We start from the raw sequence: 18,270 nt of genomic DNA on the forward strand, positions 1-18,270 counted from the left end.
TAAATTGTTAGTCTGTCAGTTATGTCTGATTCTTTGTGACCCCATGGACTGTAGCTAGACAACTGTCAAAAAAACAGCATATTCATCAGATCAAAGGTGGGTGAATATTGGGTTGGCTAAAAAGTCCATTTGGGTTTTTTTCCCAGTAAGATATTACAGAAAATCCCAAATGAACTTTTTGGCCAACCCAATACATGGGATGTACGTGGGAGCATGCTTGCTGAGTCACTTTAGCTGTGTCTGACTCTTTGATCCTATGGATCTGCCAGGCTCCTCTGTCCATGGAATTCTCCAGGCAAGAATACTGGAGTGTGTTGACATGCCCTCCTCCAGGGGCTCTTCCCAACCCAGGGATAGAACCTGCGTCTCTTCTGTCTCCTGCATTGGCAAGCAGGTTCTTTACGACTAGCATCACTTGGGAAGCCCAATACAAGGGACATTGATTGTTATTTTTAGACCCCTTGGGAACAATATATTCATTTGTAGGCATAAGCTTCAAAGTTTGTCTGGAAGATCTATAATTTATAAAGAGCAGAGACTCCATAAGATCTAAGCAAAAATAAAAACTGTAGCATAAGTTTATCATGGCATCAGTAATGTTGATATTGGTGTGACTTTCCCATTCATGAGGATGAAAATGTTCCTATTTGTTGCCCATTGAAATTCCAAACCTCCTTCCTGTCCTCAAAGCTGTGTAGTGACCCCACACATGCATGTTTGAATGAGCAGAACTTTTCAAACTCAAATATTCTAGCTTTCTGGCTTTAAAAACATTGAGTTTGATATCCTCTGCAGAAGAAGAATGAAAGAAAATGAAAACTGGAGACATGTGGAAAGGAAGACTGCCAATGAGAAAGGAATCAGTAAGACTGAAAAGAAACAGGGAGACCACACAGAGGGGTGACCTGCAGGAGTGAACAGACCACAGTGAAGAGTGAGCCCCAGGATCACCCTGGGGCTTTCACAACAGTGGAGGAAATACGTGATAAGAAGGGCATCTGGGGGAATCTTGAAAGTTTGAAGACCGAATATTAAGGTTTTAGGCCGAAAAGGAAATTGGCAAAGATTGGACACTAACCATCGCATGGTGAAGTAAATTTCATAAGCTTGCCTTCTTTTAACTGTAACCCTTCTCAATCAAGTGCTGTTGTAACAATATCAACAAAGGTGATAAGTCATATACTGAGCACTTATTTTCTACTGCTGTGCTCAGTGCTTTACAGACACTCATTTCCCTTTTAATTCGTGCAACAATCCTATGTTGCAGTTAGTGTCATAATTCTCATTTTATTTATGAAGAAACTAAGGCTTGAAGACACATCAAGACATAGATATTTTTAGCATGTTTACCAGAAAGGAATAGACAAAATTCAGATTGAAACTGACCAGCCTAGTTTCAGGGCATATTTTGAAATAATTATAGCAGGAAAAAGAGTGACACCCCTTGAGAAAGGAAAGCAAATTGATAGTCAGTTTTGTTTTGTTAATTTATGGCATGTCATTTTTGAAGGTATATCTCAAATACAGAATAAGTTCTAGATAGACCTATGCTCATGAAGAAAGTTCCAGTAAATATGATTTGGAAACAGTCTCTTAAACTTCAAAAGCAAATAAAGATATCATGGTCACCTGGGCTTTACTTTGTTCATCTTTCTGGGACTGATAGTATCCTTAATAGATGAGGATAAATAAGAAGTCCAAGGTCGAAGAGCTTCTGGAAGAGAGTGAAGAATAGAATTAAGATTTCAAAATACAGGGAAAGAATAGGAATTGTGATACACGTTCTAATTATTGCATCAGGATAAAGGTTTTTTAGTATAATAGCACTTCAATAGAAATAGCACTTTGATGGAGATCTGGGAGAAATTCAGTGTTAACGTGTCCGCACACATACTCACCTTAGCCAGCCTGACAAACATCAAGCAAAGGCCAGAGGTGTGGTCCTTTAGGTAAGTGGGCCTGGAGCACCAGGGTTAAGGGTCAGAGGTGTGGTCATTTAGGTAAGTGGGCCTGGAGCCCCAGGGTTACATCTCTAGCATAGCCCCTCCCCCCATCCCCTGAGAATGAAGAGAATCACACACTCACCCCCTTCCCAGCCTCTTCCAACTCCCCACTAGCATTCTTGCCTGGATTGTTACATTTCATTTGCACAAAATCTTGTAATATAGGTATTATCATCTGCATATCTTTTGGAGACTAGATGAAGAAACTGAGACATCTAGATTAAGAAAATTGTGCAAATTCGTGGAAGTGGTAAATGTCTGAGATAGGATTGCATCCAAAGTCTGAAAGATTCCATAGCTAATGCTCTTTTCATTTGTGTTTGAGCCATCTTTGCTTAAATAACTCAACTCCTATAGCCTAGAAATGGTGGATCAATATTGACTTTGATATAGGAAAGAATTGATAATATGTCAGTCCACATATATTTTCCATTTCCAAACATATCCAGAAGATACAAGGCAGTGAGCTTCATCAGCCAAGTCAGGGCATGCCTGGGTGACCCACACTGCTTTCTTAGAGTAAATGTCTCATCACTTTAGAAAGGTGGTTCTTCCTGGCGCCTGGAGCCACTTAAGTGAGTCTGGAAAAGCTCCCTTACTTAATAATGCCCTTGTGCTCTGAGTATATTAATTTACTTCCCCCAGCTGATCAGTTTTATGCTCCAAGAGATTAATTTCTTTGCCTTGGCATACTAAAGGATTGAGGTTCACAACATACAAATACTTCTTTTTTCTTCAGCCCCAAAGGTGTGTTGTGAGGATTAATGAGATGATGCTTATAAGTGCATTTTGAGCTCCTTGCTCACAAAGCACTTTATAAATACAAGATATTAATTCTTTGTTGAGGTCTATCCATCACTTACAAATAGCTGAATATTCTAAATGCCCTTTGGGAAGCACAACCCCCCTTTTTCTGACTCTTAAAGAGAGTTCATCTGGGTCAAGACTAGGAACAAAATCAGAGCGAGGCTCAAGGAGTTTCCCCAGTTCCTTGTCTTTAGTGTCTGACTTTGCCTTGAAACTCACAAAGTGTTCTTTGGGGAGAGAGACATTCTAAGCACCTCTGAAATGGCCTATACTACTTGAGCCTACCCACATCGATTTTCTTTTGCCTCTAGCTCTAATACATAGTATCATTCTCTGACTGTTCATTAGACCCACAGTCTCATTTTTTAGTGTCAACAAAGCAATAAAGAAAACTTTCCCTTCCTTTATTCCAAGACTCAAAACAAAATGCAAAAAATACCTCTGGCATTAATTTTGCACAGACAAATGTTGCTACGATATTCCTATTAGCATGTCCATGTGCTTGACAACATTTCAGATGGTATTAATAGTCTACCTGCAAGAAAGCATTTTCTGCCAGCCCAGTGCAAATTGCCAGAACCTTTAAGCCACTCTTCCTCAACTTAGCAGCAGTATATCATCATTACCTGTGGCTGGACCCAGAAATCACATTTGTCAATGCCTGAATTGCTCTTTTACTTTCCGTGGTTTTAGAAACCCACTTTGTTTCGGAAATGGGGTTAGCTGAGTGTATTTTAGAAGATGCAGAAATATAAAAAGCCACAACCAGGGGATTTAGGGGATATGTAGGCTGTTTCATTTTCTATGGTCAGTTAATCTTTGAATGATGAACTCTGTGGAACCAAAGGTAACAATACAGTCATCTTTTGATTGGAGGCCATGGAATTAATGTGCTTCCTTTTGATTAGTAGGAACGAATTCAATCATATTAATAATACTAAGTAGTTCGAACAGATTGGATTCTTTTTTCATATCTCAGGGTCTGTATATGCTCTGCCTCTTAATATCCTATACTGAGTCCTCTGGCAAACTGGGAAGTGGAGAACCTGAGGCTAAGTGACTTGTTCAAGGTTAAGCAGCTACTGAAGTTAAAACTCAAAGCCAGCCCAAAGTTATGACCTCCTATACTTTACTGATGATGATTTTAAGAAAATTAGTATAACTTCTAATGAATAGGATCTATGGTTGGACCAACAGAGTAAAATGGTGTAAAAGTTATTTTTTGTGCTATGCAAGAGTTTGCTCTATCTTTAAGTTCTTCAGCTGAAAGAATTTTTACTGCTTTGGGGCCAATCGGCAAGTTTCCAGATTACCTAAAGAGGGACTTAATGTATTGGGAAACTAGTCAAGGGTCAATTTACTTTCTTTATCTTTCCCTCCTCTGTTCTCTCTTCCTTTCCTTCTAAATGGATTAACCCAAATGTCACAAATGTGAGCTGTTTCTGCATAAAGGTTGTAGCTGTGTGTATGAACCAGTTGGGCCTTAGTAATTTTACCTCAAAGCATTCTGGTCTTCACAATATTATAATTAAACAGTGCATGGTTGTATGTGTCTCCAGGAACTGAAATATTTGATAATAGAGTCAATAGTACAGAAGCAAATGACAAGAGGCAACTAACTGTATAAAAAATGGATGGTGATACACACACACACATACACACACACATACCTCTAACTTTTTAAGTAGAATGAAATATGATCAGAACTTTTTTTTCTAAAATTCAGTCCCATGTAGGTGAGTGTCAGATCCATGTAAGTAATTTAAGCACTATCTATTTGAAGATTTCATTGTGCAATTTGTAAATTTCTCAGTGTGGCTGAGAACTGTAGTAGATTTTTAGGATCTAATTAGTAATGCACATATGCCTCTTTTTAATGACATTATGACATTACTATTCATAAGGCCATTCTTCTTAAGGATAGCATCCCTGTCTGTTGAAGTATCGATTTTAGTCTTTGTTTCAATGTTCATACTGGTTGCTATATAAAATGTACAACTAAATGTCATTAAGGATTGGATATGAATGTAAATGGATTTGATGAGGTTTGTTCAGCTTTCAGAGTAGTCCCTGTGTATGAATTCTGATATTTAGAAGGTTGTTTGCTCTTCAAACAAATGGGGCTCGGGGCAAATGAACTCATTCTCATGCACATGTTTTTAAAACATTTCTCACTAATGTTTGAGCTAAATTAAAATAAAAACCAACAAGAACATGAAAAGAGACTAAGAACAATGTTAATGTGGCAATTTAAACCAATTTGGTTTTCCAAATGACCTTCCATCTTTCACAACTTTTAACAGTATACAAGATCGCTATCCCCTCTGCCAGATGCTGTCTGTCTGGCATGGAAAACTTAAAACCTTTTTCTAAATGTCTTTAAAGCTGAGATGGAGAAGAATGACTCTCTGTCTTTCACTTTCCGAAGGGTCTATGGTTGAATTGTGGCTATGCTGTCCTCCCAACACATCACGTATTGATTCTCCCCCATTGTTTCTTAGTCGTCTAGCCCGTACCATACCTGAAATGATTTTCCATGGAGCTTTATGCTTGACAGATTGAATGGGAGGGGGGATACTTAGAAGGACCAAGATTCCTATGTTTGTGGAAGAAGTAAGTCAATGCAGCTTCTTAATTAAGTTGGTACATATAGAGCTGTCAGTCTGGAACATTCAGTACTTCATATTTTGCCTTGCATGGTACTAAGAATATTTAGCTTTCTCTTCATTATTGACTTCACTAATCCATTCTACAGAGAGTGGGAAAAGGTCATTGCTACACTTAATATTGCACCAATGACAGTTACAGAAAACCCAAAGTAATAGAATATATTCAAGGTGAATCTGGCATAATCCTTTTGGCATTTCTCAGTATGTTGTTGTGACTAAAACTTGAGAGAGGTCAAAGCTTGTGAAGATGGATGATATATATCCCTTGTGTAGCTGTCTCCTGTAGGGTAGAGTTAAGAGTTACAGAGACATACGTTCTTTTCAGAAAAGCGCATCTTCCTTTTCTATTAGGACATGTGAAAATTAGCCCAACTTTATTTTGGATTAGTAGACTTCTGTGTATCAGATCTACCAGGATGATCATATAATGGTCTCATAGGTATTTATTTACGTTAACATAAAGTTACCTTTTTTTTTAACCGTGGGCTTATTGAAACACCAAGAAATTAAGATACCTTTTTCTATTTTGGCTCCTAGCTGTCTCTCTCTCTTTTTTTTTTTCTTCTGTGAGAAATAACACTTGGAGGAAAACTTTAAATTATATACTGCAATCCAAAATTGTTAGTTGTTCTTTCCGTTCATTACATGTTGTCCTTTGATATGTTAATATATTAGGCTTGATGCCAACCAGATAGGGTCTCATGATGTAAGCTGGAAACAGATCCACAGTCTCCTCTTTGATGAGCTTTTTGTTTGTTTTTACTCCTGGGGAGTAAGAATAATGAGTCAGCTCCTAAGACTAATTTGTTCAAAGGAGAAATGAATGGGAAATCTTTTAAATGTACCCAGTACTGCTACCCCTCCCATTCTGCCTCTCACAGAAGGCAGGTACTAGTCTGACCACATGCAGAATCTTCTCCACCAATAAAAACTCCGACATGCAGGTGGCCCAGAGATGGAAATACTGGGGCAAGCTTTTATCCACCTGGTGCTACATGCCATTCTAATATTCTTTCTAGCTTTTATACTTATTTATGAATTGCTTTCAAACCACCTGTTTTGAGATTTTTATTTCATTTTTAACACTGGTGATCTGGATTGGGCTTCCTGAAGTTCCAATACTAGAAGGCTAAGAGGCAGAAGTAATTTAGAAGTTCACTAGTTTCTGTTTGATCTCCGTGAGGTTGGTTGATAAGACAGTAGAGTTCCCAAAGCATGGCTTCATTATTGTGTGTTTTGAAGCATATTCATTAGGGGTATATCTTCACAACACCACTCTCCAAGTCTGTCCTAATTAGACAAACCATCCAGGGGTGGTAATAACATTTACAAAGGGAAGAAAGGGGGCATACTCACAGTTAAAAGCATTATATTTGAGCCTTGAAATTAATTAGATATTTCATGCTTAGAAGAAGTATCCCTACCAGGCTTTTTGAATGGAGACATATTCAGGAAGGACCTCTCCTAGTGAGGAAAGACAGCAAGACTAGGTAAACTTATAAAACCTGTGTCTATTGGTACTAATAAAATATAGATGCTCAAAGGCCTGGAAATGCTATACCACTAAATGTATAGCTGCTTTTATTTACAGATGTTTAGTTGGGAGTTCCTCTGATTTTAAAATATGGAACAGATCTGGACCAAGGGATAGAGATGAAAAGATTTCCATGTGGTACTCTACCTATTTTACATAGGCAGTGGGATGCCAGGGCCCCACTTTATGGAATAAGAAGTCTCTGTTGGCCATCAAGGCTTAAATTGTTTTCTTTGGCAAGGTAGAGCAGTTGCAAACACTTAAGAGGAGAATAAGGAAGTGCAGGGCTCCGTTCTTTACTGTATTCTGATGGGATACAGTAAAGCGAGTGTGGAACATGTGTGACTGAGACACCGAGGGTCCTGATACTCACAAGTCAAGGGGGTCCTTGTTCCTCCATTGACCCAATCAAGGTATGGTTGGAGAGAGATGGAGAAGAGAGAGGGTAAACCTTTCTGTAAACGGCCACACCTCTCACGGATGCTCATCCCCAGCCACTCTCCCAAAACTTGATGGAGCACGGCATAGCTAAGAATAACCTGACCTCAAACCTGTCAACCAAGGGCAGAGTGACTTCGACTCCACCTCCACTAAAGATAAATTGCTATCTATCTCTAAAAAACTTCATAAAACGCACCAAAAACCTAGGATGTTTTTGAATGACTTATTGACTTTTCAGATTGTTCTTTAAGCTGTTTTTTAAACTTTAAAGGCAACACTGATAATGAACGCTTCCAAATGGTAAAACAGAAAATCCCCTTCAAATATAACCGGCCCGTAGAAGAGTGGCTGCAGGAAAAAGGTAACTGTCGTTAAAACTTTCATTTTAAAATCATTTGACTCTAAACCCTCATTTTTAAAGCCTGCAAATAAATGTTCCTTAAATGATAATCGCCTGCTGCATAAATGACTGTTTTAATTTTCATTATAATTTGTGTCAGCTTCCACCTGCCATATGTTGATAAATCATGCTATAATACATTGCCATTAAAATACAGTTAAAGGGACTAACATCTAGTTTTCTATCAGCATGACAACCACCAACAAGAAATTCCAGGAACCTCTAAAAAAAAGAAATGTATTATGGCAATTTAACCACTGCATGACATTATTTGTTAATTTGTTTTAAATTACCTCTTATACCAGAGCTTTCTAAAGAAATTTCAAAAGAACTTATTAAACTTACATCTTGAGGCTGTTTTGGCTTTACTATCTGTAGCATGGTTAGCATCAACAACAACAACAACAAATCATAGATTGACTCGTCATTTAAACTGCTTAAACAAATGTTATAAGGGGAGCCATGTTCTTTAACATTTGTTTTTAAACAAGGAAAGAATGAGAAGGATGGATTTTGCCTTCAGAATTAAACTTGCAGAGGCAAAGATATTTCCTAAGAGGTTAATGGCATCCTAGTTACTGATGGAAACTAAAAATAAATAAATAAATAAACGTATTCTACACTTCAGTTGCGTGGTACCCTTGTGTATATGATACTTATGCAACAAAAGTATAAGGAGTTGGAAAATGAAAGGTTAATGGAAGGCAAAACAGCAGTTTCTCATTTGCCAAAGAAAACAACCACTTGGTTAATGAAAGAGGGCAGCGGTTACATGTGATGTTAGAATTTTCTGTGTGGCTCCCCTTTATTGGGAGGTAAACTATTGTCTTTCAATGAAGAAAGACTTCTGACTTGAACAAGCTGGTGACTGTTTTTTTTTTTTTTTTTTTCCTGAGCCAGTAGCTACTCTTGTAGTTTGAGGTGCTTTTTGTTTGTTTGTTTGTTTTCTTAAGGAGATCTTAAGTGAGTTTTTAAAATATGTAGAGATTTGATTGAGTTATTTATAAAAAGTAATGGGGTATGTTAATATGCAACGTAAAAAAAAGACAAAGGACTACTGCAGTTGCAAGCTGAGTGAAAACATTCAGAACTTTAAACACGGAAAATCCTCACTGAGTCTTAACTGTTTGCCCTGTTTTTAACGTACGTGGTCTAATTAAAAATAAATTAAGAATAACTCTAAAAAGCAAATAATTTTGTTTAGTAATCACCAGCTCATAAAGTCCCTTTAACATTAGAGATGATGATTGCCTCACTTCTTAAAAAGGAAAAGACAACTTAGATGCATGTCTGAGTCTCATGTGCCTGAGAAAATTTATTTTTTGTTTCTTTCAATTTTATGTTAATAATATTTTATTTTACTCCATTGCCTTTTGAAGTCTAAGTTCAATAGCATGCCAGGCATTTTCATTTGTATTAATCATTTTAAAGTTATTAGTAGGCTTTTAGTTGTTCTTCCAATAGCATTGTTATCAGTTGGCTTTTATATAGAAGGACGCTTCCAAACACACAATAGAGGTTGAATGGGTGGGACTGGGTAGGGGTGGTTTGGATGGGAGGAAGGGAGGAATTTGTTTCTTAACTGAGTATGTATGTTTATATATGCAAATAATATTGAAAAGAATTCTATGCAAACTGGGGGGTTCTCTCTTCTACATTATTTTAGCCAAAATCACTTTTTTGTTTCATTTAGGTAAGTAACATCTATTCATTCTATTGCTTTATCTCTTCCTCTGTCTAGCCAACTTTCCCTTTATAGAAATAGAAAATGTATACCAAAGACCTTGCAAGGACAAGGAGTTAGAAAAGGGTGAATCTGGAAAGATGATTAGGCAGAGGCATTAGTAAGGACTTGGACTGCTCTGTCACTTGGGCAGAAACAGTTGCTTCTGTCATTGGAGAGATGTGAGTCACAGCATTCCCTCGCCTGTTTTCTGGCGCTGTCTGTTATTGACTGACTTTCTGACCTTAGACAATCCACTTAACCTCTTTATATCTCAGATTTCCCATCTGAGGAGAGGAGAAATAATACTGCCTATTCCCCAAGGGTGTTCTGAGGTTTAATTAATTAGTCTTTGTGCAACACTGACTGGAAACATGCAAAGATTTAATTTAAGCAGTATGTGAACTTGGTGTCCAAATGAGGGAGCATTTAACGACTTCCAAGAGGATGGGCACCCAAAACAAAACACCAAATAACCTGCTACAAAGCCTGTACTGGTATTGTAGTCAGATTTTATATTATTGGTGATAGATTGGAATCCATTATCAGATTGTAATATAGATAGAATAGTGGTCATCCCTTATTAAAAATAAAAAAGAAAGAAACACGATTGATCATAATGAGTGGCAATAAGGAGACCTGGCACTGATATTGAGAAATCTTGGGCAGATGGTAAATGTTCTGCGGTGGGTCCCTTATGTCCTTCGCAGGGAGAGGGTCGTGATGATTGTTTCTCACTTACTCCTGCTTCCTTGAGAGAGTGAAATTGATCAGAGGAAAAGATAGCAGAAGACTTGAATATCCCACAGTTCCTTTAGTGCCTGCCAGCATTACTATTAACCACCTAATCTAAGGTACAGAGGGCCGGGAAAGGGGTTTAGAACATAAGAAAAGCAGATCCAGTCAGAAATAAACCATGAAACAGACAAATAAACAAAGACCCAAATACTTCCTATGGCATGATGGATACCTGAAACATATACACTCCTTCCCAATTTACCCCACCAGTGTCTTGTTCTCAAGAAATGATTAGTCAGATCTCTCTGTGAAAGCAGGAATAGCCAGAAATGAAGCTGTGGTTTAATTGTGTAGCCCAGGAAATGTCTTGCCTTGCTCCACACTTGGGTCTGTCTTGAACAAGCAGAGACCACTTTTTGGAGTGAACCGTGGCAACTGGAATAAAGGAGATCCATCATTTCTAGCCAGTGTAATTCAACTTTGCATTTCAGTTCTCTCTGACCTTCCTTTCATTTGTAAGCATAGGCGGAATAACATCACTAGGAAAATAAGATGAAGACCATTATAGATGTGGAGTACTTCTGGGAATATTAGAAATGCAAAATCTACTGTAGTCAGTTATAAGCATCAACTGATCTTCAGTGCTGGGCTATATATAAAAAAGGCAATGAATAAATATTATGGTTGGCCAACAGTTATGTGAATGGAAGGGATATTATGGCATTGGGGCTATCTGGTGCAAGACACTAAACTTTAGCCCTACAATTCTCCTATTAGGCAACTTTTTATTATGTTAAGCTATTCCAAATGCCTATGCAAAGCTGAGAGCATGTTTATTCTCCCCTTCCATCATGGCATTTCTTTCAGTAGTAAGCTTAGGGCTCCCAGGAAAAAAGCTGTTGTCAAAAAACTAAATAGTAATGAGGTATGAGCTCCAGGCCATTACCCAGCATTACTGTGCATTGAACTTTTTGCTGCATCTCATATGAAAAATGAGAGGTCAAAGAACAGGCAACGATGTGTGTGCACAGGGCACTGAAGGAATTGATGGGAAAAGAAATGGAAATCTATTAGATCTATTTGATTAGTCCCTTAGGATCTGGGCAATTTTGTTTTTAAAGCCAACAGGTTCCATTTCCATGCTCCACGTATTTTTATAGACATTATTTTCACTATAACAAAATTATCTGGCCAATTCTCCATAGTGTAGTGTTTAAAGCTCCCAAAGGGGTATTATTTATCAACCATTCTTGATTAATATGCCCTTAAGAGTTGCCTGATGAGTGGATTGGGCTCTTGTACAGAGTTCCCACTGAGTAGAGGTGTTTTCCCTTTTCTAGCTCTTCCATTTCACCCATTTTTATACATTGAGAAGGGATTCCACTAGAATTGAGACGGGATTATATACTAGAAATTCAAGGGTACTAATCTTTATATAGATTTAAGGGCTTCCCAGGTGGTGCTAGTGGTAAAGAACCTGCCTGCCAATGCAGGAGACATAAGAGACACGAGTTCAATCCCTAGGTTGGGAAGAACCCTGGAGAAAGAAATGACAACCCACTCCAGTATTCTTGCCTGGAGAATCCCATGGACAGAGGAGCCTGGTGGGCTACAGTCCATAGGGTTGCAAAGAGCTGGACGTGATTGAAGCGACTTAGCACACACACAGCACATATAGACTTTAAACACCATATAATAATAGTTGTAGAAGTTACAAGCCTAAATATCACAGTATGTCTCTATTCAGATTATAGAGCAAAGATCTCAGTCTTTAAAAAAACATACTCCTTTCAGTTGAGTATAATAGAACATTGTTTTCAGTCATTAATAGCTAAAATAATTCCTGCAAGATTAAGGATGACTGGAGCATTGTTTGATCACTAACTAAAATGGAGGAAAAATTCAAAAAGGATAAACTTAATTCCATTTAAAAAAAAGTTTTTCCCTCTTTCTCCATATGGAAAAGCAGACAAATAATCTGGAGAAACAATAGAATAGAAGGCTTTGTCCTTCAAAAGCTAGATCTTTCTGTGAAAGATCTCAAGCTTAAGAAAAGCTTTTTAAAATAGGGATAGTTGGGGCATAGTTGACTTATACCGTTCTCTGTTCTGCCATGATTTCATTCTGATAGTTTTCTGTGCACAGAGCATAAATGGTCCCCCAAATAGGAACTAGCAATAAGGTGAGCTACTGTGTCTTCAATCCGTTAACATGCCCATATATCATTTAAGGTGTTTTATGTGTTGCCTTTTTAATTAACACCTATCCCTCCTTTGGAGAAGGCAATGGCACCCCACTCCAGTACTCTTGCCTGGAAAATCCCATGGATGGAGGAGCCTGGAAGGCTGCAGTCCATGGCGTCGCTGAGGGTCGGACACGACTGAGCGACTTCATTTTCACTTTTCACTTTCATGCATTGGAGAAGGAAATGGCAACCCACTCCAGTGTTCTTGCCTGGAGAATCCCAGGGACGGCAGAGCCTGGTGGGCTGCTGTCTGTGGGGTCGCACAGAGTCGGACACGACTGAAGTGACTTAGCAGCATCCCTCCTTTTAAAATTCGTTGATTTTGAATGATGTCATTTTTCTTTCCCCCTTTATCGCTGACATGATCAATGCCTACTTATTTTCCATACCTTTGAGAGAGATTTAATTGTGTGACCATGGTCTCTCCCCTTCCCCAAATGAATAAAGACAGAAAATAATCTGTCATGAAGTTTATGAAATAGCAAGTACAGATAGAATATTATACATTAGCAAAATTTCTAGGAAATCTTTTATTTCCTAGAGGTGTTTATTTTTATAAGTACACAATAGCTCCAGGTCTCTTAATTAAAATCTAATTTAATTTCAGTTAATTTAATTATCAGACCTAGTTTTTTAATTCAGTGTTCTGAGTTACCCCACTGAGTTTTTATTTGCCCTATATATTCTTCATCATTTTCATTATGTTACATATGTTACTTTGTAGGTTAAAAAAGTCAGTACAATAGGTATTTATGATTTATTATTATAATTACCTGATTTGGGTTGTTTTCTTTTTCTGTCATCCACAACTGTATACCCTGGAAGACTGCAGTACCACTCGTCATTGAAGCAAGATTTCTTCTGCTTCACAATAAAGAAGTAGACATTCAATTATTCAGGTTGTCTAGGATATTCAGCTAGACAGTGGAAGAGATAAACATAGGGAAATGTTATTTGCCAATGTCGAGATTGAATTTTTGTTACTTGCCAATACCTATACTGAATTTTTGCTATCCAATTTTCTCCCCTTCAGTTGCTCAAGGAAGCCTGTTTTGATGTCTGGTCCATTCAGACCAGGTAAGGCAAACAGAGAAAAATGTATGGGAATAATGATGTTTCCTCCACCCAACCCACTAGGCCGGCAGTTAACCATCTTCAACACCCAGGCGCAAATAGCTATTGGCGGAAAGGACAAAGGACGCCTCTTCCAAGGCCAGCTTTCTGGGCTCTATTATGATGGTTTGAAAGTACTGAACATGGCGGCTGAGAACAACCCCAATATTAAAATCAATGGAAGTGTCCGGCTGGTGGGAGAAGTCCCATCAATCTTGGGAACAACACAGACGACCTCCATGCCACCAGAAATGTCTACCACTGTCATGGAGACCACCACGACAATGGCTACGACCACTACCCGCAAGAATCGCTCTACCGCCAGCATTCAGGTAAGCCTCTTTCCAACATTTCCTTGACTCTGCATCTTTGTCTTTGAGACATTGCTATCATGGTCAGGGTTGCTTTGTAGCTGAAGTGTCTGAATTACTATGTTTGTAGGAAGGACACTTACAGGTGCTCATAGTAGTAACACCCAGGAGTAGAGAAAGACAAAGCAATTGATAAAGAAATTATGAATGTCTGGTGTGCACGCATGGGTTATTATTCTTATTATATCCATCACTGAAATGGTAAAGCTGTTATTCAAGGTGAGAGATGGAGAACATTTTCACTGTGACATACTCTCTCCTCTCATTTTATTACCTTTCTTTTCAACAGCAGACAAAGATAAGGAGGAAAGGAACATTTGTTATCACAGGAAAGACTATATTCTAGTTAAATTCTATTTGCATCCTCCTGATGGCTTACTATTGGGACATGAATTGTTCATTTCTGAGGCCATGGAGTAGCATTAAGTCAAGGGTAGATGAAGCTGAAGTTTCCATCAATCTTTATAAAATGCAATACTTGTATTTTATAAGTGTTGATTAATCACTTGTTATTTTTGGTCTACTTTGTTTCTTTTACATTGTATTGACCAAAATCCTAATTATATTAGCAAATTTGAAGGTCTGAGTTTAACTATGTAGGGAGTCCTTAGTTTTTGTTAATGTTTTGGTTTTGTCACTTAAAAGTAATTGTAGCCAAGCTAAAGCTTAATGCTTTGCTGATCACTTTGGCTTCTCATAAATCTAGATATTAGAGGGTATAAAGTTGAATTATTAGCCTTAAATGCTCTGGCAAAAAAATAATACATTCCAATTGCTCATGGCGGAGAAGGTGATTGCACCCCACTCCAGTACTCTTGCCTGGAAAATCCCATGGATGGCGGAGTCTGGTAGGCTGCAGTCCATGGAGTCACTAAGAGTCAGACAAGACTGAGCGACTTCCCTTTCACTTTTCATTTTCACGCACTGAAGAAGGAAATGGCAACCCACTCCAGTATTCTTGCCTGGAGAATCCTAGGGACGGGGGAGCCTGGTGGGCTTCCGTCTATGGGGTCGCACAGAGTCAGACGCGACTGAAGCGACTTAGCAGCAGCAGCAGCATTGCTCATGGGGAATTGACCCTTAGCCTGGTTAGTGTCTGTAGGAGATTCAGTAGATCAGTACTTGTCCTTTCTTGGTTTAAGACATTATCCAGGGATTCAATGAAGTCTTTGACATCACCTTTCCATTGATTTCACTGGGCACTGGTAAACCTAAAGTCAATAATCAATTAAATCTCTGATGTGTTCTCGTTCTTCTGAATTAATTTTATGTGAGTTAGGTAGTGGTAGAATTGTCTTCCTTTTCCCTTGTTTTTGAGTAGACACAGCCAGACACCTCCTTACATGATTCCACAGGAACAGTCGGAAGCTGACTCACAGATGATGCTATCAGTACAATGTTACGTGTTTTAGAAAGGCTACTGAGAAGCCTGTTATTTCACAGTCTTAGAGTTGCACATGTTGTTACATTCAGACCTATGTACATGCTCAAAAAAAATAGCTTCTTCTCCACTGATATTAAAGCAATAACTCCTGACACTTCACTCTACTCACTGAAAAGAAGATAAAAGGCAATATATATTTCTATTATGACTCTCTATAGCTCTAGAGCAGATCTGCTTATTGTTGGTGAAAGGATAGTTCTGTCTGCACAGGTCTGGTTCTGCTTCTGTCAGAATGCATTCCACTAACTCTGTGGGAAGCAGAGGAGCAAATGGCTTTTTCTTCGCAGGGATGGATGGTCCTGTAGTCTTTTTCGAGGCCATGTTTTTACTGACCTCAGAAGGATTTAATGTTACATGGGGATTCAGGGACCAAGCCATAATAATGATCAGTTTTGGGCTTTCCCTCCAGGGGCAAATACATAAATGGGAGTAGATTAAGTATTTGTACAAACTAAGAAAGCTTAGGCTAGAAGGTACAAAAGTCTTGTAAGCAGTTCTGACTCTAGACATCATTGGACCTACTGTCATTTTAGAGAACAGCAGCTGTGGACAGCTGGTCATCTCTGACAGCTTCTTTCTGATGTGTCTCTGTTCCTTTAGTCCAGTAATAATTGGATCACATCTGCATGGCTTTCCTTTTGCTTCTAAAGACAAGGCTATAAAAATGAGTTATAAACCTGTTGATGCTTGTTGTTCTTTAGAGTGTATAAAACCATAAAGTGCTATTGGAGAAAAGCCAACAGATGAGCAGAATTGGAATAGATTGGAACGAGAGATTTAAAAGCCCCATATTCTTTGTAAAGATTAGCTAAAGGAAGTAACTATGCCAAGGGTTTTGCACTTTTTGTTCGGCCGACCAGCCATAAGAACTTTGCCTTGGACTCTGGAAAAAACTTAGGATGGACAGGTAGACACTGCTATCCATTTAAAATGGATAACCAACAAGGACCTACTGTATAGCACATGGAATTCTGCTCAGTGTTATGTGGAATCCTGAATAGGAAGGACTTTGTGGGAGAATGGATCCATGTATATGTATGGCTGAGTCTCTTTGCTGTCCACCTGAAACCATCACAACATTGTTAATCAGCTATACTCCAAAACAAAATAAAATGTTTAGTGAATTAAAAAAAAAAAAAAGGTTATCAACAGTGAACACCTGCACACATAAAACTCAATAGCCTGCCTGTCTCCAAGTCTGCTCCTTAAGTACATTCTGTAGATTACATCAAGCTTGTGTTAGGCATGTGGACCCAACAACCCTTAGATTCTATCCAGGGTTTTAGACAGTTTCCAGACTGTAAAGACTTTGGGTGAAGAAAGTCACTCTCTGAAGTTCTAATGTGCCCTGTGTGAGCCAGCTGATTTTCCTGGATGAAATGGATTCATAAAGATTTGACCTCTGAGTAGCATTGAAACATACATTACCAAATGTAAAATAGATAGTCGGGGGGATTTGCTGTATGATGTAGGGACCTCAAATCCAATGCTCCCTGACAATCTAGAGGGGTGAGATGGTGTGGGAGGTGGGATGGAGGTTGATGTATAGCAGAAACCAACACAATATTGTAAAGCAGTCATCCTCCAATTAAAAAGAAATTAGTTTGATTTAAAAAATTTGATCTCTAAGAAATCTGCAGGAAAAAAAAAGAGGTGAGGAAGACTGGATTTCATGTCTATAGATTCATCATCCACGTTTTCACCTATGTGTGAAATCTTAGAGCCATTTCCAAGTGACTCTGTTCTGTCCTCCTTGGCTTTGATAATATTGCTAGAGTAGAGTTGCCCTAAAATTTGACTCTTCCAGGAGAAACAAAATAAGCATGTACATTCACAAGTATAAATATCCGGTTATTAAAAAATCCACCAGTTATTTCTTTAAGCGTAAGGTTAAAAAAAATCATTTGAACAGTTCATTTCTAATAGACCTTGGATAATGTTGATTTCAGATCAAAGGAAAACTGCAAAGTGCTTTTAGTGATGCTCTTAGCCATGTGTGAAGGTGAACAAAGAGTTTCTGAACTGATGGCCCTCTAATGCTCCAGCCTCCTGGAAATAATTAGCATTTTGATCTTTCTAATGCACTAGTGTGTTACAAAATACTTGTGAATTACATGGACTATGTGCAATTACTCACAGCTGTGGTGCCAAGCATTAAGTCTTTACCCTACATTAAGAAGGATGTCTCTGGTTACTCCCCTGATTGAAAAAGAAAGTTAAGATTGAGAGAAGAGGTGGATACATTGAGAAAGCAAATGGATGGGTGATAATTCTCAAATAAAGATCTGGCACTTAGTAGGTGCTCAATAAACATTTGTTGAATAAATCTGAAAACAAGATAGGCTTTATAATGTACTTTATCATTTAACAATCAGAAGTGGCATGGCTTATGGAAGATTTTCCCTCTAAGATGATCACTGGGCTTTGGACAATTTAATTTACCCCCCACCCCCAGTGGTAAAACTATGCTGCTGCTGCTGCTGCTGCTAAGTCGCTTCAGTCGTGTCCGACTCTGTGCGACCCCATAGACGGCAGCCCATCAGGCTCCCCCGTCCCTGGGATTCTCCAGGCAAGAACACTGGAGTGGGTTGCCATTTCCTTCTCCAATGCATGAAAGTGAAAAGTGAAAGTGAAGTCGCTCTGTTGTGTCTGACTCTTAGCGACCCCATGGACTGCAGCCTACCAGGCTCCTCCGTCCATAAGACTGATGAAATGTATGTACTTGAAATCAGATTGCCTGAGTGTGGAATCTAGTATCCTCTTCATATTAGCTAAGCGACCC

The 18,270-nt window shown here is 38.5% G+C and overlaps 1 protein-coding gene across 14 annotated transcripts in view; it reads left to right on the plus strand.

Moving 5' to 3' along the window:
- NRXN3 (neurexin 3) overlaps positions 1 to 18,270 on the plus strand; it is a 1,810,124-nt gene that overhangs the window by 1,622,820 nt on the left and 169,034 nt on the right. For 8 of the 14 annotated variants that reach the window (XM_070797935.1, XM_070797937.1, XM_070797929.1 and 5 more), the window contains 2 exons: positions 7,726 to 7,815; positions 13,698 to 14,005. In XM_070797935.1, the coding sequence (XP_070654036.1) occupies positions 7,726 to 7,815; positions 13,698 to 14,005 (398 nt within the window). The remainder of the gene's footprint in view (positions 1 to 7,725; positions 7,816 to 13,697; positions 14,006 to 18,270) is intronic. The other 6 variants (XM_070797936.1, XM_070797932.1, XM_070797934.1 and 3 more) reach the window with 1 other exon arrangement.

This window comes from Bos indicus, chromosome 10 (genome assembly GCF_029378745.1).
Source record: "Bos indicus isolate NIAB-ARS_2022 breed Sahiwal x Tharparkar chromosome 10, NIAB-ARS_B.indTharparkar_mat_pri_1.0, whole genome shotgun sequence".
NCBI lineage: Eukaryota > Metazoa > Chordata > Mammalia > Artiodactyla > Bovidae > Bos > Bos indicus.